Raw genomic sequence first — 27,213 nt, forward strand, 5'->3', positions numbered from 1 at the left:
GTTCCTATTCATATGATTATAGCCAGTGTAGCCCGTAGATAATGAGATCTTCGTCCTTAACGTTCATGTCGTCTCTCCAATTTCGACCTGCGCCACTTCCAAAGCAGTAATTAGGTAGGATGGCTTCGGCCGACAAGTCCGTCTTTCCAAGCTGGAGCCAGTATCCGTTTATCCCTTTGTTTGGACCAGATAACTCACACCAATGCCGCTCTTTTTGCTTCTTGTAGAAGTGCTCAACAGTACGGCCATCCTCTTTCGCCTTGTCGCGGCTCTGCCAAAAAAGGGAGCTAGGGACGGCGACGGTGCACTCACGAACTGTCGGAGGCAGTTGCCGCAGCATATTCTCGACAGGCTTCATGAGCTCTTGCAAATGAGTATAGGCAATTTTCCAAGGAGAGAACGCCCTCGCGGTCGTGCTTCTCAAGGAAAGGTGGAGGGTCTGCAAGTTACGGAAAGCGTCTGGCAGGTGGCCCATCAGGTCGTAGAAGGGCTCCTTCTGGCAGTACAGAGGTAATGGATTAACAGAGGGCGTGTTTTCGGCAGGCAACATCCAGCCGTATGGAGAGAAGAAACACTGTATTTCCAGCCGAGGAATAGCGGCCCAACGATGCGGTAGGAAGAGCTGCTGTGCATGGCGGAGGATCACCATGTCTTGGATGCGGAACGTGTTGGTTCCAAACAGCACATCCAGGCCCTCGGCGTAGCTGCAACACATGTTAAGGGAAGGCCTCCAGATGGGGACGGATCCACGGCTTACGCTTGACGACAACTGAGCAGCCAGCCCATGATGCCCAAAGAGCATTTCGAGGGAGCTTCACCGGGCCAATGTTCACAGACATGGTCGTTGCTCGCGCAAGAATCATCACAAGGCTCACTAAAACGTGACCAGCTAGATGTACCCGAGGGGAATTTAGCATGGCAGACGCAGCTGTACCACTGCCATCGCTTCGTTTTGAGCTTGTACAAGGCAGCCGCGTCTGCTAGTTCTTTCCCGGTGGGCCGCGGTGCTCGACGAAAACGATGTTCCTTGTTTGGTGCATCCCGCTGCTCAATCCTAGGGCGGTCGTAGACGAGATCAATGTGGACGATTTGCTCTCCAAACGCTTCAATGAGGATCTGCCGGCGGATCTCGAGGGGGATGCGCTCGAAGAGTCCAAAGTTGCCGCTTGGTTCACAGGAAGGAGGCGTAATCGGTCGCGACCGAGGCGTTGAGATTGCCGGGATTGCTGGAATCACTGGAAGGTCTGCTTCTGGAGCTGAGGGGGACGAATCTGGCTGTGGCTGCCTGGATGCCGACGAGCCAGGCCTGTGAAGTTTCCGAGCCAATTTAGCCAACATCGTGAGGAAAGAACCGTGCGACGGGTTGAGTTGCAGAACGAGAGCCGAGGAGCCTCGTAGCCGGGTGTTTCGCAGCCATAGGAGCGAACACCTGCATTTAAGTACTTTTGTCTAGCATCCGACTCCTCCTACCTCCAGAAAGCAACATGAGATGCAAGTCGAGCGAGGCAAGTGAGCGTGCATGGGTACGGTTCCTACCCAAGGTACCCCTGATCCTTCCTCATGTCTTAGCTGCATAGGATAGGTATATGCATTTAAGGCGGGTAGGCAGTCCATCAGGGAAGTGCCGGACAACACGCGCTTGCTCCAGCGGGACGCGTTAACGAGCCCAGCGCGTTTCACTCCGTGCTCCGTGGCACATTTTACCCTTCAAGTGCCTCTCTTCTGCCATCTTCATCCCATACAAGCACGAGACCACCTCAAGCCAAAAACTCCAACAACAGCTCTTTTCGTGGATAGTAATACTCCGCATATCTGGTAATCAACGGTGAGATTCTGCTTTCTTTCATGATCCTTTTTGAAAATGACAAATAACTGACCCAAGAGATAGGCATACCGTGCTAGCGACTCAGCAAACACTGTCGTCCGGATCTGTCCAAGCTGCCGCGTCAAGTGGACATCTCGTACTGTGCCAGTGGCCGAGGCCCCAGAAGACTGCCTGCAAGGTCGTCTAATCTCATCGTCGACTGTGCATCTTCGTCCTGCACACTGTCCGAGAATTTAACCTCATCGCCCCCTTGACCGAGCATTCAGTCAACCACGTACGCCATCAAGCTCCGGTTCAAACAAGGGTTTCCGGCCTAGCAAAACAGCTTTTCCATCAGCTGAACCTAAACACATCACCAAACACTCTGCAGTAGTAATGGCGCCCGCACGCCAACCGCCCCAGCCGTTCGCGAAGGACGAAAAGGTCCTCTGCTTCCACGGCGAGATGCTGTATGAGGCAAAAATTCTCGACATCCAGACCGCTGAATCTGGTGAAGGCTTCCAGTACCGCATCCATTACAAGGGATGGAAGAACACTTGGGACGACTGGGTTTCTATCGACCGCATTCGTAAATTCACTGAGGAGAATAAGGAGCTGGCCAGCCAGTTGCACGCCCAGATGAAGGATCTCCGCCAGAAGAGCAGTGCCAAGGCCCCAAAGAAGGGAGCTCGCGCCAACGGAACCGACTCAGCCCGCGGTAGTGAGGAGCGGACTGCGGGAGTTGCTGCCAGCGGTCGTGGCCCTCGACGGGCGAGAGATTTTGATCTGGAACAGGTGAGTTTGAAACGTCCTTTCCTTCTGTATTGTCCCTTTGTCTGCGTTCTTCGGGCCTCGATTTCTCCCGCCTGGGTCATATCTGGGTGTCTGCAAGGTCTGGGCACGTCATGATGTTTCGTGAAACGACACGATAAAGAGGAAACAAATTGGGGGACAACAAGGGGTGAATAGCTTCAGGTCGGGTGGGGCCATCAAGGTCGGCGTGCAGACCTGGAGGGCATGCAGAACCACTCACCTTGGGCCTTTGTGCGAAGGCCTTGATCTTTCGAGGTGGCTGGGTCGCTTTTCGTCTGAAGGACTGCAAAAGCGGAAGGCGAAAGGGTCTTTACTTCCCTCGACGTTCTTGCCCACGAGCACTTTTCCCTCGACAAAATTCTTTTCGCCAACCATCTTTACAACCAAATGCTTTCTCCAATACCTTGGTCGCTGGTCTCGACAAATTTTCAACGCCAAAACATACAACCCGCTGGCTTCGGGTCTTCTTTTCTCAGTAATTCCTTTCTTCCATAATTTCGTCCACACCGAAATTCCCATCGCCAACATGAGTGTGTCTTGGGTATCGGCCGATTGCCAGCGTGGCTGGAGGCACGAACAGCAAAGAAATCCTCATACCCGCGAACCTTCACCAGAGGTTTTCGCTCGATTCTCGACTTACTACCGCGCCCCTGTCATGGCCGGCCAACAGCAGGTCGTGGAAGAGAATGAGAACGAGGGCGAAGAGAAGGATTGCGACTATCGTCGGCCCGAATCATCTACAGACGAAGAGGAAGAGGACTACGTGTACAGGCGTCAGCAGTGGTTGGTTGGCGCCGGCAGCCCCTCTATTGGCGAGGACGATTGGGCCGGATACGCAGAGGACGGCGAAGCCGAGTCGAGCCAGCCCGCCGGCCTCAGAGAGGGCGGAAACGACACCTCAAGCCACTTGAAAATTGACCCTCACGACCTTCTCAGAGAACTAACTGACGAATACTCTGGCTACGACGGTGTCTATGAGAACGCTCTTCGCCCAGCCTCCGTCCAAGACGATCATTACGACGGAGACTGCGAGGATAACGAGTCCTGGTGGTACGATGATATTAGCGATAACGAGGTTCTGGACGACAATGCATACCGCCACGATGAATTTCTCGAGCGTTGGGGAGCTGTTGACTGGCACCAAGAGCCAAGGCAACGGGAGGATACGCCCATCTCGCCCCGAACCAGAGCTGGTCCTCCTGGCAGCCCTGCCAGTGTTGTCGATGACTGGAATGACCTTAGCGATTCCAGTGAATCTAGCGTTGAGTTCCTCTTTGAATGTCAAGCCTGGGATTCGTCAACAAACAGCAGTGGTAGCAGCATCGACACTCAGCTGTCTTCCTTTTCCGACACTTCAAAGCGTGAGAGGTCGGTAGAGACCCTGCAAGATTCAGTCCAGGTGGACTCGCTACGTCGCGCAGTCATTCAGCCCGAGAGCAACAAGCGAAAGCGGGAGGACAGCGTCGAATTTCTCTTCGAATTTGAACGCAACGTCAGACGGAAATTCAACAATTCGATCTAAATCCTTCACAAGCAATTTGCACAACGGGTACTGCGCGGCTGGTTCCGCACCGGCTTCGACGCTTTGGCAGGAACTACCCAAGAACGCACTTGCCCAAGCCACACCTCACATCTCCGAAGCCTCCAAAACACACTGGTTCTCCTTCCCGGCCTTTCACAATACAACAATCTGCCGCCTCGACTAAGTGCAAGTTACTCTTTTCAACTTCATTCGCCATCCATATTTAATACCTTCTCAATCTTACACATCATGGCGACTAGCACCACGGGCAAAAGACGCACCCGCAAACCACGACCAGCGGATGCCACAAGGCGGCGAGCACGCGATTCCAAAAACACTTGCTGGAAGGAACCACGCCTGGCTGCGGACTACTTGTGCCAGCCGGCTCCTCGCACCAAGACATATGTCACCAAGGATGGAAGGACCAACTTCGACGGTCGCTATGCTCTCAAGCCCAAGCCCTGCAAGAGGGAACAGCCTGTCCGTCAGAAGCGAGGTGCCAACTCACCGCCGGAAAAGCCAAAGGAAGAAGTCAACTCAGAGCATTATGACCTTGCAACCCCACGGCTACCAGAAACCGTATGTTGGACGACAGGCAACTGGGAGAAGTCGCACGGCCAGGAGCCCAGTGGCTACGGCATTTTGTTTTGTTTTTCCCATGCTGCCATTGCCAGATTACACCTGGTGAAAATACTAATAGGTCTACAGGAGGATAGTTTTCATGCTCGTCCATCCATCAAGTTGCCCATTCCTGATCACATCAAGGCGATGCTCGTGGACGACTGGGAGAACATCACCAAGAACAATCAGCTGGTTCCTCTTCCCCATCCTCATCCTGTCGATGAGATCCTGAACGACTACTTGGCTTTCGAGAAGCCCAACAGAGAGGACGGCTCAGCCAACATGGACATCCTCGAGGAAGTCCTCGCTGGTCTCCGCGAGTACTTTGAGAAGTCACTCAGCCGCATTCTTCTGTACCGGTAAGTCCTGCTGATAAGTGACAATTGACACACCAAGCTAATATCACCCAAGCTTTGAGCGCCCCCAATACCACGAGATCCGCAAGGTATGGGAGAAGGCCGGTGAGAATGACAAGAACAAGTCTGTGTGCGACACCTATGGTTCCGAGCACTTGTGCCGCCTGATGGGTAAGTTCACCGAATTCCCCACCGAGTACCAGCACTAACAAGAAGCAGTTTCCTTACCTGAGCTGGTTGCCCAGACAAACATGGATTCTCAGTCCGTTGGCCGTCTTCGCGAGGAGCTCTCCAAGTTCACTGTCTGGCTTGGCAAGCACGCGAAGAACTACTTCGTCAGCGAGTACGAGACGCCCTCCCAGGAGTACATCGATAAGGCACGGGGTTTCTAGAGAAAGGACGTACCTGCCATCGATGTGCTCAACGGGCGTAAGCCTCACTGATAGCATTCGATTTGCCAACTTGTTACACGCCCTTCATATCATTTTGGGCCCTGCTCTCAATCTTCGAGGGGAAGTGTTTTTTTGAGAGTAGAAGAAGGGACATCATGAGAGGAGACTGCTAGTCTCAGGTTCGCTCAACCGATATGGAGGCTGAGAAAATACGTAATTACTTTCCGCGGAGCTTTGTTTGCTCAGGGAACCTCTGCGATGGGAGAGGGAAATCGGTCATGGTTCTTAGCATAAGTCTTTTCAGTCACTTTTTTGTTGATTCCCCGCAAACGGTCAACCAGTCAGGTAGCCTTGGTCATTAATAGCAACCCCAGGCTCAATAGAACAGATGAATCAGAGAATCATGGAATTGAGTGAACTTTTACTTCTTGTGTTAAAGACTGCGCCGATTCTCAAGTCGCAGGTGTTGTACATGCCGCCATGTTTTGTACAGATCGTGATGCTAGTACACGACTGGACTTTCCAAAGTCCCATAACCAGAGCAACGACATCTGGCCACCCTCCTCCCCCGCAGTATCCTCTACGATGTTTCTCGCATGTCGGTTTTGATCCCCATCTCATCACTCCTCTCTCTCCCCTCCGTTGGCGCCCATTCGTCCAATATCTCACCGCGCAACAGCCTTCTCGACGTAGAACCCGGGATCCGGCCTCCTCGCCTCCTTCATCTCGAACTTGCTCAGCGGGCGGTCGACCTCGTCGACCTTGACCAGCTCCTTGACCTTCATGATCATACCGGCGAACTCGGGCTTGACGGGGTGGAAGACGGTCTGCGAGCGGCGGTGGAGGCCGAGGGCCTCGAGGACGCCGCGGGTGTTCTTGGGCAGGCCGATGGCCGAGCGGTGCAGGGTGATGCGGAAGAAGGACATTGCGATCGCGCGACTTTGGTAGCTGTGTGTCGTGCGTGGGTGGGTAGATGGGTGGACGATTTGCGCCTCGGTCGCTGGCGTCGTTGGTCGTGGGGTGGTGGTGTTTCTGTGACGGGGAGAGTTAGCTCGGCCAGGTCATCCGAATTTGGTATAAAGGAGAGCATACAATTGACTACCTGCCGTGGCAGTTCCGTTCGTCCCGTCGTAACTGTCGTGAGGCTCAAGCACCCTGTCGCTGATGCTGATCTGGAGGGATCCAAAAATCATTGAAGCTCCCGTTGGAATTTCGATGGTCCGTGCACCGATCGGACGGAGTTTCCCGGTGAGGTGGGTCCAGCTTTGCTCCCTCGGGGTGGGTGAAAATCGCAGTGAAATACACTTGCTGCGACCATAACGCTCAGTAAGAGCCTCAGAAGCGTCGAAATCGGGTCACAGACGGCGCAGGCACGCAGGCAGGATGCGACTCGTATTTTCCGATATTATCATTTCGAGAAGAAATATATTTTGCCAATAACTAACGATTCTCACTTGAACCTAGAATAATGCGTCATATTCTGGAATCACTTGGTACCTGAAATTAACACAATCCGTTCGCAAATTCCACGCAAATTTTGATCGCAGTTAAGTTGTGATGTCCGCTGTCGGCAATTATTCGACCCATCATGCTTCCTTCTACAGGTATTTCGGAAGCATGAAAATGGACAACATATCTTTTTGTCCCCTGCAAACAGGCACAGTTGGAATGAGTTGCATGGCTTCAATTGTGACGTCCATATCCAAAAGATGCACTTCAAAGCCAGTAACCTCAGTGTCAAGTGGTGCTTATTCAAGTAAAGGTCACCTTTCCTTAGCTTCGGAAAGTCCAGCAATACGGTACGTATGCTTTCCAATATGCCAACACGGCTACGACGACTGACGCTATCACTCGTCCATACCTGTGTATGTTGGCCTCTAGCCACGCTTTGTTTTGGTATTAGCAGCCTGGCTAATACCAAAAACGCCTTTTCAAGAAGCCTAGCACTTAAACTGGCCGAGGCAAGTTGTATTGCGCACGCGACACTCACAATGAGCCAATGCTGTAACCGCTTTTTGGTCCAACAGAGGCCCCGCCGGAGCCAACTCCGACCGGGCATAACTACAGCCAATGCAAATTCAAGTCACCGGAAGAAGACCACTGGATGATGAAAACGGGCAAAACCATTAATGCAGTCCTTTAAGGACCACCAGCACTACACGTATATAGCTTGTCGTACAAGACGCCATTTAGCACACCATCATCCCTCGCATGACGTTAAAATCATTTACTCCATTTCTATAGCCACATCCCGTGGCGACCCATGATCCTCCCCCGCTAACCTTAAATCCCTTACATCTGAACCTCCACTCTGCCCTCGGTGCCTGGCGGGCCGGAGCCAAGCTGGGGGAGGATGTAGGTAATGTCATCCCACGGGTGACGGTACAGACCAGTGCGCAGTCTCTTCTGGTCGAGGTAGTGGGCAATAAGACCGATGGAACGGCCGAGGACGAACAGACCGTTGAGGACACCCATCTTAAGGTAGTCCTCGGCCTCTTCGGAGGAGAAGGCGCCGCAGTTACGCATGAGGTCGACGAAGCAGACAGCGATGCAGCCGTCGACGTTGAGGATAAGGTTGTCCTTCTTGGAGGTGGTGACGGTCTCGACAGCCAGGGCGTAGTCGAGGAGCTTGTGGCTGGGGAACTTGGCCAGGACGTACTCCTTGACAAGCTCGACACGGAGATCAGGGTTGTTACGGGACTTGACACGGTGACCAATACCGGGGATGAGCTTGTTCGCCTTGCGCATGTTGTCGACGAACTCACGGGGGCTCAGGCCCTTGTCGAAAGCCTTGGTGAACTCCTCAGCGGCACCGTCAAGGGCACCACCGAAACGAGAACCAATGGTCAACAGACCAGCGACGAGCGAGGAGATGAGATCCTTGCCGGCACGGGTGGTGATGATGGTGTTCATGGCACCGGACACGGCAGGACCGTGGTCGGCAGTGAGCATCAGAACCATCTCGAGGAACTTGGAGGCGTAGGGGGGAAGGCGGCGACGGAACCACAGGAGAGACATGACACCACCAATGCCGATCTCCTCCTTGAAGACGTCCGAGATGGGCATGCCAGCGTACAGGAGCTCCTGGCCACGGTCGTCGGAGATGGTGGAGATGAAGGCAGCGGGCTTACGGATGAGACCAAGCTCCTGGGCCCAGGAGTAGTCAATGGGGATCTTGGGAACGACGGGCTCAGGCTGGGGCTTGATGGTGCCGTTCTTGACGAGGGTGTCGTAGACACCCTTGAGGGTCTGGGGCATGTCCTCGAAGGTGTCGGGGACGAAGAAGCCAGCCTCCTTCATCTTCTCGTTCTTGGTCTTGGCCGTCTCCAGGGTAGAGTTGGCGAAGGCACCGGCGTGACCGAACTGAACCTCAGTCTTGAACATGCTGGCGCAAGTACCAATGGCCCAGGCAACAATGGGCTTGGTGATGATACCGTCCTCGACGGCCTTGATGACCTTGTACTCCTCAACACCACCAACCTCACCGAGCAGGACGAGGATCTTGCAGTCGGGGTCGGCCTGGTATCTGAGCAAGTGGTCGATGAAGGTGGTTCCGGGGTATCTGTCACCACCGATGGCAACACCCTCGTAGACACCGTCGGTGTTGTTGGCGATAATGTTGTTCAGCTCGTTGGACATACCACCAGACTTGGAGACGTAACCAACGGAACCCTTGCGGTAGAGCTTGGAGGCAACAATGTTGTCCATCATACCACCGGTGTTACCGATCTTGAAGCAACCGGGCTTGATGCCACCGACGGTGGCGGGGCCAATAATGGTGACACCCTTCTGCTGGGCCTTGTGGGCAATCTCACGGGCACGCTGGGAGATTTGTTAGTCTTGTGCGAGCAATTGGCCGGGACAATGGCAGAAACTTACGCGCTCAGGAACACCCTCAGCAATGATGGCAATGGTCTTGATCTGAGGGTTCTCCATCAGCTCCATGGTGGAGCTGTAGACACTACGGGAGGAAGCGAAGTTGACAACGACGTCAACGTCGGGGTGCTTGGCCATGGCCTTGTTGACCTCCTGGTAGACGGGCAGGAGAGTCTCGCTGGTTCCCCAGTACATCTTGCTGACGAACTGGCCGCCGAAGGTGTAGATGATACCGGCAACAGAGGGGGTCTTGCGCTTGCAGATGAAGTCGAAGTCCAGCATGCCCTGGACGGCGCGGGGCTGCAGACCGTAGACGAAGCATCTGGTCTTGTCGTTGAACAGAGCGTGTTCGGGGAGGGGGCTCAAAGGACGGCTGGGAGCGCTGAAGCGTGTGATGTTGTCGTTGGCAGACAGGCCGCTGGCTGCCTTGGCGCCATTGGCACCGTTAGCGGAGGGAGTGGCCGCAGGCATTGTGAGAGTCGAGCTTCGTCGGTGGGGGAAATCTCAACAATAGGAGGGGAAAGGGAAAAAAAAAAGTCTGGCGAGGGGTAAATCGGTCAGCAAGCTTGTCAAAGCAGACAATGGACGCCAGAAGCAACGAAGAAGATGTCTGCCCGCGAGAGGAAGTTGCTCCAAGTGAGGATTTCAAGGTGTAGGTGGAGGAGGAGGAAGTGTGGCAGAAAACAAACGAGTCGGAATTGTGGTGGGGAGTAGGTGAGATTTCAGGAGGGAGTCGGAGGACGACGTTCGCAGAAGCTGGAATCGTTGGATCTGCGAGGCTACTGCTCATCGGCAGCTGGGGACACCACCAGACAAATAGTGGACCTTTGAATTGGCGAAGCCCCAGCTCCTTGGGGGAGACGAGTAGTGCGACCGGGTGCGTATGTCGATCGAAGCGGGTGCGAAGGCGGCGGAGGTGGTGGCAGAAAGGCGGGCGGAAAGGCAGAATGACACGACAGGGGTGGTGTGGTGGGATGGATTCTGGTGACGGTGTTACTGACCTGGCAATGAGCGATGTTGGTGATGGCGGCACAACAGCAAAGTCCAGCTTCTTTCTTTTGTCGAGCTGACGGAGGGTTCGAGAGGTTCGAGGACGTCGGGGGAGGAGAGTTGGCGAGAGGAAGGAGAAGAAGAGGGAAGAAAAGAGAGTCGGAGATGCGAAGGGAGGGGATGAAGACGGCGGTCGAGGGCGTAAGTAGTTGAGTCGACGACAGCAGGGTGTGTGGGATCTTTTTTTTCTTTCTTCTCCAGCGGGAATCGGCAGGGAGGGTACGGTGTGAGGCGTGAGCGCAGGAGGACGGGTACTTCACTGCGACGGACGTATGCGTGGTGTGCGGTTTGTGTGAGGTGATGATGAGCAGGGATTGTTGACGGCGTCGTTCGGTGGTCGAGATGTATCTTTGGGCGGTATCTCTGGTCAGGGAGACAGGCCCAAGCCAAAAAGCAGGTACTTGAGACCAACGGAGCAGACCAGGCCACGCCGAAAAAAAAGGTCCAATCCCAATCCAGTCCCAATGCTTGAGACGCGGGCAAGGTTATTTCCCCAAACAATGCCCAGCGGCGGCAGGAACAGGCGGGCAGATTGACTGACGGATGACGGACCTGGCGTGTGAGGTTCGCTGCGCTGTGCTGTGCTGTCGGGTGTTGCTGGTGCTGCTGGTGCTGCTGGTGCTGGTGCTGGCACTGATGCTGAATTTGGCGCAGTGACCACAAAAAAGTCTCTGGGGGTGTGTGGAATGGGGGATGATGGGGAGGGGAATGGAGACTTCCGTCATGCGACGGCCGAAAGAGTTGGGGAAGTTCAGGCTGAATGGGGCGTTCTGATTGGCCGTGTTATTGTTGAAGTGTTGAATTCCAGCGGGCAGGGAAGGGAGGGAGCGATGGGACGGGCAGGGAAGCGGCAAGCAAACGACAAACGGTACCGGTTGGACCCTTGGTCCCCGCTTCTTTTTTGGCGGACCCCAGGACGCTGGAACACTTTGCACAGGGTGAGGAGCTACCTTGGACCTGGACAATTGGAAATGTGAGCTGCCCTGCCTGCACTTGGCAGCCCTGCGAGCAATGCCCGGGACGCCCTGTGAAGATGGACTTTTCCATGCCACAGCTGCACAGCGCAGCTTCCGGGGCATTTCACAGGGCGGCCACGCATGTACCGATACCTGCCCCGTCCGCGGTGCCGCAGTGGTGTCCGCACCCCGTCTCACGGCGTACCTGCACAAGCCTAGCTTACGCCCATGCCTATCGTAGGTAGCTTATGCCCATGCCTAGCTGAGAGCGACACCTCATCCTCACCGGGGACGGCGAGCCTGCAAGAGAAGAATACGGGAAAGAGAGAAATCGACCCCAGCCCAGCGCTACTGAGCTCCAAAACTCCAGAGCTCCAAAGCTTCTAAACGGAGCAAACCCGCCTACCTAGTGTGCATCGACGGACTAAACCCGAACGAACGAACAGACGACCTGCACCCACTAAGGCCAAGGTACCATGCCACCAAAGTAGGACTGGCGTGGTCTGAGGGATTGAATGAGACTCGAAAGAAAGGAATAGCAGACTTGCATGCTTGCAAGGCAATAAGCAGGACTGAGAGGCATCGACAAGTCCAAACCGCCCGCCCGCCAGTCACCGCAATGTGGTGTGTCGGTGTTGTAGGTAGCCCTCCTCCCGTGGGTTCCCCGCCCCGACCAGTCCAAGTTGAGACCAACCGGCTGGCGCTTGACCGCAACAATGGCCGGGAGGCGCGTGCCAGTCAGTGCTACCCTGGCTGGTTTGTCTCGAAAAGCGTGCGGCATGGCGGCAGGGCGGCAGATTCAAGGTTTGGTTTGACCGCATCTCTTGTCTGCATCTGCTGCTGCGCGATGCTTCCCCTTCCTTTCGTGACCTTCGTCTCTCGACCAATACCCTCGGACTGGATTGTCAGGGAGGATCGACATTCGACAGCTTCGGGGCCTGCGTCGCCACGACGGTGACCAGGTAGGCCGGTGTCAGGGCCAGCCATCCCATCCAGCCAAGCCGAGTTGATGGGCAGGCAGGCCGATAGTCACTCAATCAATCTGAACACTTGTTCATGCTAGTCTTCGTACTTCTCCTCCAGGCTCCAAGAAAACACACTCGTCTTGTGAGGCGCTCAGCTGTATTAGTGGGGGCGAAGCGGTCACTAGAACAGCCTCCTTCCTGGTCCTTTTGCGACATGCGATTGGGGGTGGTATCCGTCAGCTAAGGTATTTTGTGTGTGTAAGAGAGTTGCAGAGGGTGCCCGAGTGTGCGTGTAAGTCCTGCATGTACGAATACATGACAAGAGTATTGGGCCACTCGCTGCCGCAGGAAACTAGTTAGGTAGAGAAAACTGGACGCATCTGCCCCTCTGCGCGAGAAAAAAATTCAAGCATGGGAGAAGAAAAAAAATCGACAAAACCTGAAAATGCAGCGGAACAAGGCGGCGATAATCGTAACTGCGAAGCACAACACTGCAAAACCACGGCCGAAACAGACGCGGACGGAGGCGAGGGCCACTTTCGCACTTGCTTAACAAGGACGAGGGCCCTCTACCTGACACTCGACGCTGGAGATTTGATTTTTTTTTTTTGAAGCCGCCGATGATCGAAGTTTTCGATTCCAGCCCATGTCCACATCTTGCAGACCAGCAGCCCAAACGGGCATGATATCGATTCGCATCCATGTTTGTTCAAACCTCGCATGCCCCGAAACCCGGCGTGCCGCGTCCACCTCCGCCGGTTTTCGGTGCTCCCCATCATGACTCCGACCACCGGGCATTGCGCCCTGCACCCTCACTGAGGAAATGCACCGCACACATTTCCCATCGGATCGGTCCTACACACAGTCGGCCAGACTTGCGAGGGCTCCATCGTGGCTTGGGCACCTTGCTGGAGGATATTGATTGGAATGCCCAACCATCAAGCATGCCCATGCCATGCCACGCCATGCCACGCCATGCCATTCATTGCCAGGCCTTGTAATGCCATGGCATGCCACACCATCTCTTTTTTAGGGAGTCTGACTGTGCCACTGGTCGGTCCAAGGTCTCACTCGGAACTTGGATGACTGTACCTGTGCCACCTCACCGGTCCTCGTCCCCTTGGGAATTGTCCAGTGATTCCCATCGGATCCCGTTCCAACGCCATGGGCAGCAGACACACTGACTGGGAAAGGGACGGGACTTGACACAGCCGGGCCACCGTCGCCGTCCGTTGTGCCACAGCGAGGAGAAACGTCCGAAGTCCAACTGCTTATCGCGCGCAGCGCACGAGTCCAAACGAAACGGCGGTCCTCATCACTGGGATTCCATTGTGTCAACGGCCGGTGCAAGTGCGCGGTGCAAAGACAGGTTTCGGGAATGGGACGACGGAGGGCTTCGGATCTGAGATGAGAGAATCGTCTGGAACCGCAATAGCCATCATCTGCGAGATTGCCGCGCTCCATCTTGTCTCCTCTTCCCGTCCCGTCGCTCGGTTGTGTGTGTCTGTCGTGGAGTGGTGCCCGGCGTGGTGTGTCCAATTGTTGTTGTCCACAGTCCCTAGGTAGACTCGCACTCGCCGGGTCCCGTTCCGTTGCGTTGTCGTTGCGAAATTCGGCGGGCTTTTTGGCGTTGCATCCAAGGCCAGTGTGGTCCAACACTTGCTGCAAAAAATACCGCCCTGGTTCCTGGTTCCCAGTCGTCACCTCTTCCAGACAAGCAGGCCAGCCCACCTCAAATTCTCGCCCTCTCACAGAAGCCAGAAGTGAATCCAGTGAGTGACTTGGAAAGGTGCGAGGTCCACTTAAACCTCTCAACAACCAGTGCCTGTTGTCCCCCCAGACAATTTTTTTTCCCTTGCTGGCTTCCCCCTTCCTTTCCTGTTCCATCCTCACGCGAGAACTGAGAGAGACCTTCGGCCGGGTGCAGGAATTGCCAGCTTCAGGTACAGGTACTTGCCCCCCCTTTCCTAGCCCTTCCCGCCGCCTCCTCCTTTTTTTTTCTTTTTCTTTTTTTGGTGGTGTTTTTCTGTGTGCACCGCCTGTTCCGTTGCTTGCCCAGCTAGCCGCCCAGCTTTGGGCTACCGCTGTTGTTGCTTGGAGCTGTTGCCGTCGTTGCTGCTGCTGCGTGCAGTGAAAGTGCAGGTGCTGTTGAAAGCTCACCCGGCCCAAGCTGCTGCTGGTGCTGCTGCTGGTGCTGCCCCTCGTTGGTGCCGTCACTTTCACCGCCCGCCATTGCCCCCCTCCCAAAAATAAAAATTGCCCTGCCCAAAGTACCTGGGCCCGCCCCAAATTCCCCCTCAAGGTCCGAAAAAGAAGAGCTCCCTCCCCTCCTCCCCTCCTTCGGCGGGATTCCCACAGTGCCACACTCCGCCAGATACCCCACCCTGTGCGCATGCACGTACCACCTCGCACCTCACCCCAAAACTTTTTGGCGTGGTCCCCTAGCTTCCAAAAGGTGAATCCACCGTCCACCCGATTTCCCACTCACACCCCCGGTCGGTACCTGGCGGCGCTGCGTGCCCCCAATCATGTACCTCATCCTTTCACCCCTCCTCCCACCCCTCCCCTCCCCTTCCCCTCCAACCCGTCGCCGGTCCTCTCCCAGCAACAAATAATCCCTGGGAGCTTCGTCGAGTCCAAATTTTTGTGTGAAAGGCTGACGATCTCTCCCTCCCGCAGCTCCCTCTTACCACTCGCTCCATCCCTCCCCATCCATACTTCTCCTTCAACGTCGCCGCTTCTCTTCTTCCTCTCACCGCCCGCCTCGATTCGACTCGACCCGTCTTGATCTGCTTCCTGACTCTCACTTGATCTCAGGACTTCTTCACCTTCCTTCCCCCAGACTTTGACATCCTCGTCGTCCGGTGCTCTAGCTCTCGCGCTCTCACGGTATGTTGCTGCGCTGCCCCCCTCCTCCCCGATCCCAAATCTCCCAATTGCAGTCCCGGTGCCGCCGGTGTGTCTCCATCCCACCCGGGCTCCAATTAGCCCCTCCAAGCTCAACTCGAGCGCTCGTTGAAGTGTTCCGCTTGCGGTGTCACTCGCCCACCCAGCAAGCAAAAAGGCCGCCTTCCCCCCAAGCTCCGTTCTGCCCAAAATCCTGCGGCTGCCGGCAGCATACTCCCGACTCGACCTCTTCACAAATACCACCACGTTCCCGACGCAATTGCTGACGAGTGCGTTTCCAATCCAGGCCAGAATAAAGCAGGGAAAACACCAAAGAAACCTCACCTCATTCTCACCTCACAACCGCCAGAATGTCCGCCAAGTCCATCCTCGAGGCCGACGGCAAGGCCATCCTCAACTACCACCTCACCCGCGCCCCCGTCATCAAGCCCACTCCTCTCCCCAACCCCTCCAAGCACAACCCTCCCCCCAGGTTGTGCTCTCTGCACTTTGCTGAGGATGCCGACGTCGAGGGTGTTCTGAACCAGGCTGAGGTCACCTACCCTTGGCTCCTCCAGTCCGGCGCCAAGTTCGTCGCGAAGCCCGATCAATTGATCAAGCGCCGTGGCAAGAGCGGTCTCCTGGCCCTCAACAAGACCTGGCCCGAGGCCAAGGCCTGGATCGCTGAGCGCGCCGGCAAGGAGCAGAAGGTCGAGCACACCACCGGTGTTCTGCGCCAGTTCCTCGTCGAGCCCTTCGTTCCTCACCCCCAAGACACCGAGTACTACATCAACATCATGTCCGTCAGAGATGTAAGTTTGCCGTGATTTCCTGAGCTGTTTTGTTGGTTGGTTGCCAGTCGTGGTGGATGTTCGGCGGGTCGTCGTTTCTCCAACGTGGTAGGCGGGGCCCAGGGGGGGCAGTCCATCGGTGAGCTGTGAATAGCATCACGCACATACCCACAACTCAGCAAAGTCGACTTGTCGATTGCTGAAAGTGAGAGGCGAAAGGAGGAAACTTGGTTTGGCAACGTTGGAAGGAATTTGCATGCTTTATGGCAATTCCTGCCCATGGGTCAAATAAGTGGATTCTGGCCGCTGGACTGCCTTTTCCGGTAATTTCCCACCCGAACCGGACGAACGGATGCCACGAGAAAGGGCCTGTGACCCGTCCACCTCCGTCCACCCATGCCCGTTGCAGAAGGCCCGTATGCACGCGGCGGGCACAACGCCGCATTGCTTCAACACCATGATAGACGATGCTAATTAGTCATGATGTGATAGGGCGACTGGATTCTCTTCACCCACGAGGGTGGTGTTGATGTCGGTGATGTTGACGCCAAGGCTGAGAAGCTCTTGATCCCCGTTGACCTCTCACAATACCCTTCCAACGAGGAGATCGCCTCTACCCTGTTGAAGAAGGTTCCCCAGGGTGTCCACAACGTCCTGATCGACTTCATCAGCCGCCTTTACGCCGTCTACGTTGACTGCCAGTTCACCTACCTCGAGATCAACCCCCTCGTTGTCATCCCTAACGAGGATGCCACCTCCGCCTCCGTGCACTTCCTGGATCTTGCTGCCAAGCTCGACCAGACCGCCGACTTCGAGTGCGGTGTCAAGTGGGCCATTGCCCGCTCTCCCGCCGCTCTCGGCCTCACCAACGTTGCCTCTACCAACGGCGAGAAGGTCAACATCGACGCCGGCCCGCCGATGGAGTTCCCTGCTCCCTTCGGTCGTGAGCTGACCAAGGAGGAGGCTTACATTGCCGACCTTGACGCCAAGACCGGTGCCTCCCTCAAGCTCACTGTCCTGAACGGCAACGGCCGCATCTGGACTCTCGTCGCTGGTGGTGGTGCTTCCGTCGTCTACGCCGATGCCATCGCTTCTGCTGGCTTCGCCGATGAGCTCGCCAACTACGGTGAGTACTCTGGTGCTCCCACCGAGTCTCAGACCTACCACTACGCCCGCACCGTGCTCGACCTCATGCTCCGCGCACCTGTGTCGGACAAGGGCAAGGTTCTCTTCATCGGTGGTGGTATTGCCAACTTCACCAACGTCGCCAGCACATTCAAGGGTGTCATCAGGGCGCTCCGCGACTACTCCAAGCAGCTCAACGAGCACAACGTCCAGATCTGGGTCCGTCGTGCCGGCCCCAACTACCAGGAGGGTCTTAAGAACATGAAGGCCGCGACACAGGAGCTCGGCCTGAACGCCAAGATCTTCGGCCCCGAGATGCACGTCTCCGGTATCGTCCCTCTGGCTCTCGTCCCCGGCAAGTGGGAGGCGGCCGGAATCCAGGAGTTCCAGGGTTAAAGGAGTGATGAAGATATAAACGTGTGTTTGGCGGGCGGAAGAAAGAAGTTACCCAAAGGGTTAGATGAAAGGAAGGTTTGCCTGGTGCTCGAGACGGCATCTTGCCTACTTTCTTGTACGCTTGCAAGTTTACGGTGTTTATGACGGCTGGTGCACAATACCTTTTGACGGGGAAGTCGAAGGTCGGGTCCTTGTATCGTATGTATGGAGGGCATGGTCGACGATCAGATGAGCAAATAATTAGACGCTCTATAATGTGATGTTGACTTCGGTTACCAAACAATGATTGAATGCGTTTGATGTCATTTGTTCCTTGATATGAGGCCGTTCTTGGGGTGCAAATCATCCAGCTTCGTCTCTCGAGGTGCTGCTCGAGTGTTGGTTCAAGTTGACTCGCCCCAAACCATCGTCCGTGAGCACGTCTTACTTTGCGTTTAACCGAGAAATCTTCCAGCTCCTAACTGCAAATAATGATGAAGTTTCTCATATAACGCTCGCACCGTACCCTCCACACGCCCAAATATTCGCTACCCAGCCCCGGGGACTCTCATGCCCGAAACCCACGCAAGATGTGCTCAGGAGGTTTGGTAGGTACTCAACTGCCACTACTAGGTCGACAACCTTTGGGGTTGCAGTCTTGTAAGATGGGGATGGGACGGGTTCCCTTCCCCCATGATATCGACCTGCTGTTTGCCCACTCCATGTACTTGCCTTGTGCGAAAGGCTGCACCACTCGAGCTAAACCAGCAGCCACTTCTCGACAGCTGACCTGGGTGTTACGTTATGGATCAGCAACAATACCTGCTAACTTGGACTTTATTCAAAACCTTACTGGTGACCTTTCTGTCTCTATTGATGCCCCCGTTACCGCCTTCTACGGTCTCTGTGTCTCTGCCCGGGTAGTGTTATGGTTTTGTACACTGTCACTTCATCTATAATTATATCGCGACCAGACCAACAGGATACGAGCTAGTTGTATCCCGTGGTTTTCAATAGTGCCTTACGTTTGCTCGTCATAGTACGTGATTACCAGCATGCGATCAGGGTTATCTTCGATGAAGTAAGACGGAGGAAAAAGACCGTGAAATGGTAAGAGCTTGACTATTATCGCTTGTCTAGTTTGGTATACAGATCCTACGCGAAGCTATCCAACAACATGCGTCTTTACGCTCATGTACGGTCACATGTTTCCTATGCACGTTACAGTCAGCAAGAAAGCCATGGAAGGCAAGTTATGTATGTCGCCAAACATGTCAAAATATTATGGAGATACATTCAGAGACGAGTGATTGGCCTTTCTTTGGGTTTGCTGGACAGCATAGCCATCGCACATCCGAGCTAGCTTCTTCGCGGCTTTTTTTGATGTCCAGGTGCCATTAAACCGGACGGGCCGTTCTCGTCACTGCCGGTATGCCGTGGTCGTCATAGACGGCGGCTCATGAATGCCGTGTCCTGGAAACGCAAGCCAATGAGGACCGGGACCCAGCACTGCCGACGAATAATCACAATGGGTGTTGCAGTGAGTGAGTCCCATGCAAGTCGTGCTGGAATATATGCCTCAAAAACAGTCCATGCTACTTCTGACAGCATGAGGAAGTCTTCGTCTTCTGAGCTCGTGAGAAGACTCTCGTCACAGAAGAACCTGTAACTCCATGTCGGGCATTCTTGGGGCAAGATAACTTAGCCCCCAGGTGAGCTCAACTTACGAGCCTCTGTCTTACAATTATAAGCAGGCACAATTGTAGGAAGCATTGCAACATATCCAGGAAAAGCCACAGCTTATTTACCATTGCGTCTGCCGAGGCCGTCTTCTACGTGTCCGCGGAGCACGAAAGTTGTCACATCACGAACCGAGATAGGCAAGATACCCCGACAACTCTAGAACTTCCACCTTTTAAGCCAGCCACATCCAATTTGTGGAGGTTTACGCCACACTATGGGAAAATTCCATTTATGCTTCGATAAATGCCGACTAAGCATCGTGACGCTGTTTACCGAAAACTCTGTGATCAAGTCTAGCCAAACCGTGCTCCGTCAACTTGATCGACGTTTGCTCGCCGAGTCATTTTTGGGCAAATATGGGTGATGAGCAGCAAAGCCCCGAATTGAGGCAAAGCATGTGGTTCTTGCAACTTGATCAGCGGTCTGCCGGAGTGGTCCTTCTTGGGCCCATACTGCGGCAGAATACGAGTTGCGGGATTTTGCATTGGTCCGCAGCCTGATTGAGTTGGCTTCTAGTCGGCAGTTGCTGCTGATCTCCTCCTTACGATTGCTCGTGAAAGGCTTGGTTCAGAGGCAAGGAGGCAGATTCTGCTGTGCGCTGGCGTTTCTTCGACATCCGAAAGCATTTTCATCGAGATCTTCACGAAGTGAAAAGGCTGTGCTTGGATTGCGGCAAAGAGGCACTTGGTCTACGAACCGAGCGGTGCCTGGACATACCAAAATAATCGAACGTCTCCAAAGGGTCATGGTTTTGCGAGTATAACGCGATTGACACTTCTCTCTTACGTCAATCAGCGGCTCTCAGCCCGCGGAGGTCATATTCGTAGCATCCTCTTGTCGAAGCCCGCTTATCATGGACAAAGGTGATACGTCTGGCGATGATACGTGCTTCACAGAACTTGATCGGGGATTCACGATTCCCTCGCCATGGGGTCTTCCTAGCTCGTGATAGACATGTGCCCCGTCTAGGGACTCTATCCGATCAGCAGAAACCATGGCTTTGGTGCAGGGGAGAGGGTCGCATCTTGGCGAGAAGCTGGCGATATGGCCAAGCGGACCAGTTGTTTGCTGTAGCCACCTAAATTTGCATTTGAGCTTGGCGCAATGACCAGTCTTGCGGAAAGATGCTTGGCGGTGCTACGCCGAAGAAAGCCCCTTTTCACGAGCCGATTGACGGAAACTGAGTTGCCGTGACGGCGTTGCAGACCCGATCATCCAAAGAACCAGTTCGTGTCAAGAGGTTCTGGTGCACTGAGCGTGAGAAAAGCAGAACTCGGGATGCGGCAAGAAAAGGTGGCTTAGAAGACTTAATATCTCTCACCTACCATAACTAGGCTGAGAAGGATCGCCACCGAGCCACGCACCGCCCCGGGAACTGTTTGTGTTTATTGAAACGTCCGGGACGGTTCAAGTCGGACGGTGGACGGGTGCGACGGTGGCACGGAGGAGTGCCGTCGGAGCCGATGACGTCTCGGATGCAGGCTGCCGGCCGGGGGTGGCAGTGTCGCGGTGATCATGAAAAATGGATCCCGCCTATCTCACTGTCTCGTGTAATTCGTATGGGGGCGAAAAGTGGAATACGAAGCCCATCGCAATTATCTGCACCCGACCTGAGGTCATTCGGGCAGAAAGACCTCAGAAGAGGGGGAAGAAAGAGGACCCTGGGCGAATACGATAACTTCCAATCTGGTGCACCCATAGGAACGAGCCGGCGACGACGGTTCAGAGCTGGCGCGATGGGGGCATCGTTAGGCTTTGCGGGGACTGGGTAGGAGAATTTCGTTTTACGGTTCCTCGGCACGCGAAGTCTTCCGCGTTTTCCAGACCATCGGTGGCACAAGGCTTGCGCTAGTACCTGACAGCACGGTGAGCTGAGAAGGGGTTGAAGACCATCGGCGGCGTTTGATTTGCGCCCTGGATTTGTGTTCTCTTTGCGGCTCGGTCCAGCAACCGGCGTGGCTTACTCGAGCTTGTGAAGTCGACCATACCGCTTTCTGGGCATCATCGACTTCGGAGGCTTAATCATCTCCACTTAAATCAGCCCGAAAGTCAGTTAGGCCAGTTGAGGGTGGTTCACGTGGTTCAGAGTGCAAGAACAAAGGGCTGGACTCAGCAACGAGCCCAGCAACAGTCTTTTGGCTCAAAGTCCAAACCATCTTGGAAGAGAGTTGCGAAGACAGCGGGTTGCCCGAGGGGCATGGCCCAGGACGAGTTGACAAAGAGGGTCTTCGCAGGCGAACCCTGGCAATAGTGAGGGACATGACACCATTTCGAGGTGAGATTATCGGATTTTTTGTGCGCTGCGGTCGGCATGGGCAGCGTTGGTGGGCTGGAGACTTTGCGACTGCGGTTGTGTCGTTCGTCTGTGCCGTCAATCACTCCGACTTGTCCCCTCTGCACCCCGGTCTCGCTAGCCTGGCGCATTGTCCTGTAAAGCTTGTCTATAGTGTCTCAAGGTGTTTCGCAAGGAGAAAGGGGGTATTCTTCTGTTGGCTGTGACGTCTTGCTGCGATCAGAGAGATTATTCCACGGCTTGGACTCTGAGGGGGGGAATAGAAATCAATTTTCAAGAACCGACAAACAAAACAAAACCAACCAACGGACAGACCTTGAAAAGAGCATGTCGTCCGTTCAGAGGATTAAGGCACAAGGCTAGGGGAAACGGGCCTGCATGCTAGACCTGCAGATAAACGAGGGGCCACAATGGAGAACGGCGGCGAGAGAGATTAGTCGGACCGGGGTGAGGTAATTAGACATGTAGCCAAGCTTTGAAGGACCTGCAGGACGACTAGTCAGCACCCATCACCCTCAAGTCAGAGAGATGTGAGAGGCCAGCGCGGGGCAGGCCGTTGCCCGAGCCATCCCATGCTGTCAGGCAAAAGTCCCCTTTCCCGTTTCTCTCTGCCTGTGATGGTGCGCGAAAAGAAGCAACAGCGAAGCGAGAAGCGAAAGTAGCGGGATAATGCAGTGGGAAAGCCAAGAGGCCCCTCCGGTCTGCTACGGGCCCCAAGCCTCAACCCTGTAGGCCGGTGTCCCCTCAAACCCTCAGAGGGCCTTGCGTCAGAAATCGAGATCCCGGGAGGCTGTGTCTGTGTCTGTGTCGTTCGCGAAGGTGGTCTCTGTTTGCGAAGGAGGGGCAGCGCTGGAGTTGAGGAAACGGAGCGGCATCCGGCAAAGGTAAAGAGACTTCGAGGCAGTGGTGACGCGCTACGGGAGCGACGGCGAGACTGCCTACGGATTGATCCAAGGCCAGGAAGGGTCGGCAGCAGGGGAGGGACCCGACGTGAGGTGGTGCTGTGGTAGAGGGGGTTTGGAAGAAAGTAGCTGCGAGCTGGAAACCAATTCAACTTTCTCTTGGCACCGTGGGCTGTCCAAAGGGGCGGCGGTGCAGCGGCGGCCAATAGCTGGCTTTCAAGAGTTGAGACGACTGGGCTGATGAGGGCGGCAAGTGCTCGGTGCGGTGAGGGAAGGAAAGAAAAGTCGCCGCCGCACAGGGCCCGACGTCGAGAAAGAAGGTTGATTCGCCGTGGTAGTCGGATGTATCCAATTTGTTAGGGAAGGCACAAACCACGGACTGGAGATGATGTGTGTGACGCTAAGCCGAGATGAGACAAATCAAGTGAGCATCGTATCCAGCAGGCGGGAGCCCAGGAGGAGGGGAGGAGCCATGCACTTGCCTTTTCCATTTTTAATTTACATGTCACGATTCGGCCTATTCTTGTTGGCGCCGTTTCCCCTTCCTCTTCTTTTTCTACGAACTCCCCCTCCTACTCCTGCCTGGGCTCCTTTTCCCGTCTCTCTCACACCTTACCTTAATTCATACCACTCGCTGACAGACAGTGTCACTCGCCCGACCGCGTCGCGCCTGTGCCTGTGCCTCTTGCCTGCTTCTCGTATCCAAACCACGCCTGCCTACTTTACGGAAGGTGCGAATACTGATCGAGAACACCGATTATCCCGGCATTCACCACCATACTTCTCTTCTTGTCACTCTCTCACCACGCCAACAAAAGTGTCTCACTTCTCGTCTTTGGCTTACCCCATAACCAACCTTCATCTTCACGTCACTCCTTGGATTCGCACTAGCGAACTATACGAATATCGCCGTACGGTACGACTTCTACGACAGAGTCTAATATCCCGATACCCTTCAGCAAACAACAGAACAACGTCGCATTCACCCTGCGCATACTGCAACCATGCTTGTAAGTAAAAATCCGACCTCTCTGACGCCTTCCCCTCTCCATTGGCTCGGTTGGCGCACCCGAGGAGGTTGTCTCTTGTCGCAGCCATCCATCGCGGCGACGATCAGGGCGCAAGAGACTCAGCCAACACCTGTCGTGCCACGAGCACATAGCCAACCCCATCGATTGGATCTTGCAACCTGCAAACGCCTCCTCGTCGATCACCCTCCACCACTACCAGCCCTACGTCGTCGACCTGCAGAACGCCCAAATCTAACGTGACTTCAATAGGTTCACTCTGCCCTCATCGCACTTAGTGCGACCCTGGCTGCTGCCGTCAAGCCCCTCTCCGTCAAGGGCAATGCCTTTGTCACCGAGGGCGGCGAGAAGTTCCAGATCGTTGGTCTCGACTACCAGATTGGCGGCAGCGCTGGCTACGATCCGAAGCACAACAAGGATCCCCTCAGCGACGCTGATGTCTGCATGCGCGATGCTGCCCTCCTCCAGCGTCTCGGTGCCAACACCATCCGTGTCTACAACTTGGACCCCAACCTGAACCACGATGCTTGCGCCTCCATCTTCAACGCCGCTGGCATGTACATGGTCCTCGACGTCAACTCTCCCCTGGTTGGCGAGAGTATCTCCAGCTTCGAGCCCTGGACCAGCTACTACGCCGCTTACATGAACCGCACCTTCGCCATCGTCGAGGCTTTCAAGAACTACCCCAACACCCTGGCCTTCTTCTCCGGTAACGAGGTTATGAACAACGTTGAGACCGCCAGGGATGTGCCTCCTTACCTGCGCGCCATCACCCGTGACTTGAAGAACTACATCTCCAAGCACTCCGACCGCAAGATTCCCGTCGGCTACTCCGCTGCTGACGTTCGCTCCATTCTCGTTGACTCCTTCAACTACCTGACCTGCGCCGAGAACGGTGACGCCAACGACCCCAGCAAGGCCGACCTCTTCGGCCTCAACTCCTACTCTTGGTGCGGTGAATCCAGCTTCAAGACGTCCACCTACGACCAGCTCGTTGCCGACCTGAAGGATACCTCTGTACCCGTCTTCTTCTCTGAGTTTGGCTGCAACAAGGTTACCCCTCGCGTCTTCACCGAGATTCAGTCTATCTACGGCTCTGACATGAACTCCGTCTTCTCTGGTGGTCTCGTCTACGAGTACAGCCAGGAGGACAACAACTACGGTATTGTCAAGGTCAACGCCGACAAGTCTGTTAAGCTTCTCGTCGACTACGACAACCTAGCCACTCAGTACAAGAAGGTCGACTTTAAGACGCTCCAGGCTACCAAGGCTTCCTCTTCCTCGCCCAAGGCTCCCAAGTGCGACTCTTCTCTCATCACCGAGAAGGGCTTCAACAACAACTTCACCCTGCCTGCCGTCCCCCCTGGCGGTCAGGATCTGATCGACAACGGCATCAGCCCCAAGCCCTCCGGCAAGATCATCACCATCTCTGACTGGTCCGTCAAGTACAAGGTCTACGCTTCCGACGGCACCACCGAGCTCACCAACCTCGCTGTCTCTCCTCTGTCTGGCGATGACTCCAACACTCCCGGTACCAACACCGCCGGCGGAACCCAGGCCGCCACTGGCACTGGTGCCGCTGCTACCAGCACCCCTACCTCTACCGGCGGCGCTACCAGCGCGGGAATTTCCCTGCGTCCTGAGGTCATGGCCTTGGCCGCCCCTCTTCTTGCTCTTCTTTTCTTGTAAAGTTTTCATGAGTACAGGATTTGGTACTTGGCTTAATGGTCAGCTTGGAGGTTATGAATTGGTTTCTTTCTGGCGACATAGATTCCCCGCGGTTTGTGTATAAACCTGAATAGATGCGAATGCGTCATTGATAACATTGTCTTCTGTACCCCTTGATGTGACGTGAGTTGAATGTGTCGGGGTCAATAGCTCCTAAGCGACTCGAGCCATTCCGCATTTGTATATTGGTTGGCAGAAGACTCGGTAAAGTTGCCAGTCATAGACGACGCGCGCAGACCCTGTCTATCCCGTAAGGCTGGATTTTCGCAAAATGAGAGGTGATTTATGGGGAAAACCTTCAGCCCGATCGATATCTTTACTGCATTTTAAGCCCACCGCAAGCGCTCATCAACTTCCCCAGGGAAGAGACCTCTTACTTACTGTCCCACAGCGTTATTGGACTTTGAAGACGGGCATTTGAGCGATTTGACATTTCGTTCTCCATGGCCTGGTGCATGGAGGACATCAAGTTAGAGTAAAATGCATCTTGAATTGTCACACTATTCTCAATATCAGATGCGTAGTCTCAACCACGCTCAACTAACCGTAGGGGTTCATCCCTCAACGGCTTTCACTCACCGCCCGCTGACTCAACGTCCTGAGTCTTCAGCGGCACCTAATTTCTGCCGGCGTTAAGGCCAAGCTAGAGTCAGACCCCCACCACAGCGATGGGGGTGCCGTACCTCCCAATAGGTAGTATCAGGTACTCGACCCCAAGGGATGGATGAGAGGGGTGACTCTTTGTGCGACTGACCGCCCGCCCGCACCGCCCACCGCCCCTCCGTCCCCGAATCCGTGGACCTGACTTTCGAAACTCTAAGGCCTCCTTCCCCCCCCCTCCATCGCCTACATCTCCGCCTCCCTTATGCTGCCCCGCCTCCGACCGGTCGCCCGCGCAATCCCACGTCAACCTCCCGTTCCCAGCTTCTCAAGAAGACAGCATCTAGGCACAATGGCTCCCGGTACGTCGCGTGCACCATCGCAATCCACAGCCCGCCCTCCTCCCTGATCGCCGCACGGGGTGCGGAAACAGACGAGAAAAGAAGACTAACACTCTCGAAAACACTAGTCCCCCCCTCCGACCGCCGTCCCCTCGTCATCTCCGGCCCCTCGGGCGTCGGCAAGGGAACCCTCTACAAGCGCCTCTTCGAGAGCCACCCGGACACCTTCGCCCTCTCCGTCTCGCACACCACCCGTGCCCCGCGCCCGGGCGAGGCCGATGGCGTCGACTACCACTTCGTCACCCGCGAAGCTTTCGCCGACCTCGTCTCCAAGGACGGCTTCGTCGAGCACGCCACCTTTGGTAGCAACTCGTACGGGACCTCCAAGGCCACCATTGAGGAGCAGTCCGCCAAGGGCAAGGTCGTCGTGCTCGACATTGAGATGGAGGTACGTTTACACAGCTCGCCTGTATTTCCGAGGCGGAGGTATGCTAATAGGAGTGTCACAAATAGGGCGTCAAGCAGATCAAGAACAGCTCCATCTCCGCGCGCTACGTCTTCATCGCCCCGCCCTCCGAGGACGAGCTCGAGAAGCGCCTCCGCGGCCGTGGGACCGAGAAGGAGGAGAGCATCCAGAAGCGTCTGGCCCAGGCCAAGGTCGAGCTCGAGTTCGCCAAGACGCCTGGCGTCCACGACATCACCATTGTCAACGACGACCTCGACAAGGCTTACAAGCAGCTCGAGGACTTTGTCTACAAGTCTTCTTGAAAGGGGTAAAAACTACAAAACTACAAACCGGGCTAGGAGCGGAATCGGACGGGTATATACCGAGGCGTTGGGACTGAATACGAAATTCAGGAAAAAAGAACTATGGGCTTCTTCGACATAGCATGGCGGTCTTTTGTGTGTGCATTTTAGACTAAAAGCATTCTTATAGAGCCGAGATAGGCAATATATACTGGTCCATTTTGAGGTCACATATCACGTTGCTTGAGGGATCATAAGCCATGTCAGGTGTATTCTCCATGAGGTATCGAAACGAACTC

The 27,213-nt window shown here is 55.1% G+C and overlaps 9 protein-coding genes across 9 annotated transcripts; 6 read left to right on the forward strand and 3 right to left on the reverse strand.

Annotated features, from left to right (window-relative positions):
- Positions 1-16: 16 nt before the first annotated feature.
- On the reverse strand, positions 17-786 carry CGGC5_v008804 (uncharacterized protein; the record flags this gene model as incomplete). The annotated part of the gene is made up of 2 exons (XM_032034865.1): positions 17-704; positions 758-786. The coding sequence occupies 2 exons, from the start codon at positions 784-786 to the stop codon at positions 17-19; spliced, it is 717 nt and encodes a 238-aa protein (XP_031885963.1).
- A 698-nt stretch (positions 787-1,484) lies between these two features.
- CGGC5_v008805 (uncharacterized protein) lies at positions 1,485-2,012 on the forward strand (the record flags this gene model as incomplete). The annotated part of the gene is made up of 3 exons (XM_066152065.1): positions 1,485-1,523; positions 1,671-1,825; positions 1,889-2,012. 3 exons carry the CDS (start codon positions 1,485-1,487, stop codon positions 2,010-2,012), a joined length of 318 nt encoding a protein of 105 aa, XP_066008393.1.
- Positions 2,013-2,200: 188 nt separating this feature from the next.
- Positions 2,201-4,139, forward strand: eaf3-1 (Chromatin modification-related protein eaf3; the record flags this gene model as incomplete). The annotated part of the gene is made up of 2 exons (XM_032034863.1): positions 2,201-2,599; positions 3,198-4,139. 2 exons carry the CDS (start codon positions 2,201-2,203, stop codon positions 4,137-4,139), a joined length of 1,341 nt encoding a protein of 446 aa, XP_031885966.1.
- Positions 4,140-4,388: 249 nt separating this feature from the next.
- Positions 4,389-5,508, forward strand: eaf3-0 (Chromatin modification-related protein eaf3; the record flags this gene model as incomplete). The annotated part of the gene is made up of 4 exons (XM_032034862.1): positions 4,389-4,718; positions 4,848-5,119; positions 5,172-5,287; positions 5,336-5,508. The coding sequence occupies 4 exons, from the start codon at positions 4,389-4,391 to the stop codon at positions 5,506-5,508; spliced, it is 891 nt and encodes a 296-aa protein (XP_031886179.1).
- Positions 5,509-6,173: 665 nt separating this feature from the next.
- On the reverse strand, positions 6,174-6,701 carry CGGC5_v008808 (mitochondrial 54S ribosomal protein uL30m; the record flags this gene model as incomplete). The annotated part of the gene is made up of 2 exons (XM_032034861.1): positions 6,174-6,540; positions 6,601-6,701. 2 exons carry the CDS (start codon positions 6,699-6,701, stop codon positions 6,174-6,176), a joined length of 468 nt encoding a protein of 155 aa, XP_031885965.1.
- A 1,099-nt stretch (positions 6,702-7,800) lies between these two features.
- CGGC5_v008809 (putative ATP-citrate synthase subunit 1) lies at positions 7,801-9,855 on the reverse strand (the record flags this gene model as incomplete). Its single annotated transcript, XM_032034860.1, has 2 exons — positions 7,801-9,330; positions 9,388-9,855. The coding sequence occupies 2 exons, from the start codon at positions 9,853-9,855 to the stop codon at positions 7,801-7,803; spliced, it is 1,998 nt and encodes a 665-aa protein (XP_031886180.1).
- A 5,757-nt stretch (positions 9,856-15,612) lies between these two features.
- On the forward strand, positions 15,613-17,553 carry CGGC5_v008810 (putative ATP-citrate synthase subunit 2; the record flags this gene model as incomplete). The annotated part of the gene is made up of 2 exons (XM_032034858.1): positions 15,613-16,053; positions 16,525-17,553. The coding sequence occupies 2 exons, from the start codon at positions 15,613-15,615 to the stop codon at positions 17,551-17,553; spliced, it is 1,470 nt and encodes a 489-aa protein (XP_031885969.1).
- A 5,921-nt stretch (positions 17,554-23,474) lies between these two features.
- On the forward strand, positions 23,475-25,187 carry gel2 (1,3-beta-glucanosyltransferase gel2; the record flags this gene model as incomplete). Its single annotated transcript, XM_032034857.1, has 2 exons — positions 23,475-23,480; positions 23,751-25,187. The coding sequence occupies 2 exons, from the start codon at positions 23,475-23,477 to the stop codon at positions 25,185-25,187; spliced, it is 1,443 nt and encodes a 480-aa protein (XP_031885968.1).
- Positions 25,188-26,178: 991 nt separating this feature from the next.
- Positions 26,179-26,935, forward strand: CGGC5_v008812 (Guanylate kinase; the record flags this gene model as incomplete). The annotated part of the gene is made up of 3 exons (XM_032034855.1): positions 26,179-26,188; positions 26,296-26,615; positions 26,681-26,935. 3 exons carry the CDS (start codon positions 26,179-26,181, stop codon positions 26,933-26,935), a joined length of 585 nt encoding a protein of 194 aa, XP_031886140.1.
- Positions 26,936-27,213: the final 278 nt, after the last annotated feature.

This window comes from Colletotrichum fructicola, assembly GCF_000319635.2.
Source record: "Colletotrichum fructicola Nara gc5 chromosome Unknown KSG_Nara_v1_contig05, whole genome shotgun sequence".
Lineage (NCBI taxonomy): Eukaryota > Fungi > Ascomycota > Sordariomycetes > Glomerellales > Glomerellaceae > Colletotrichum > Colletotrichum fructicola.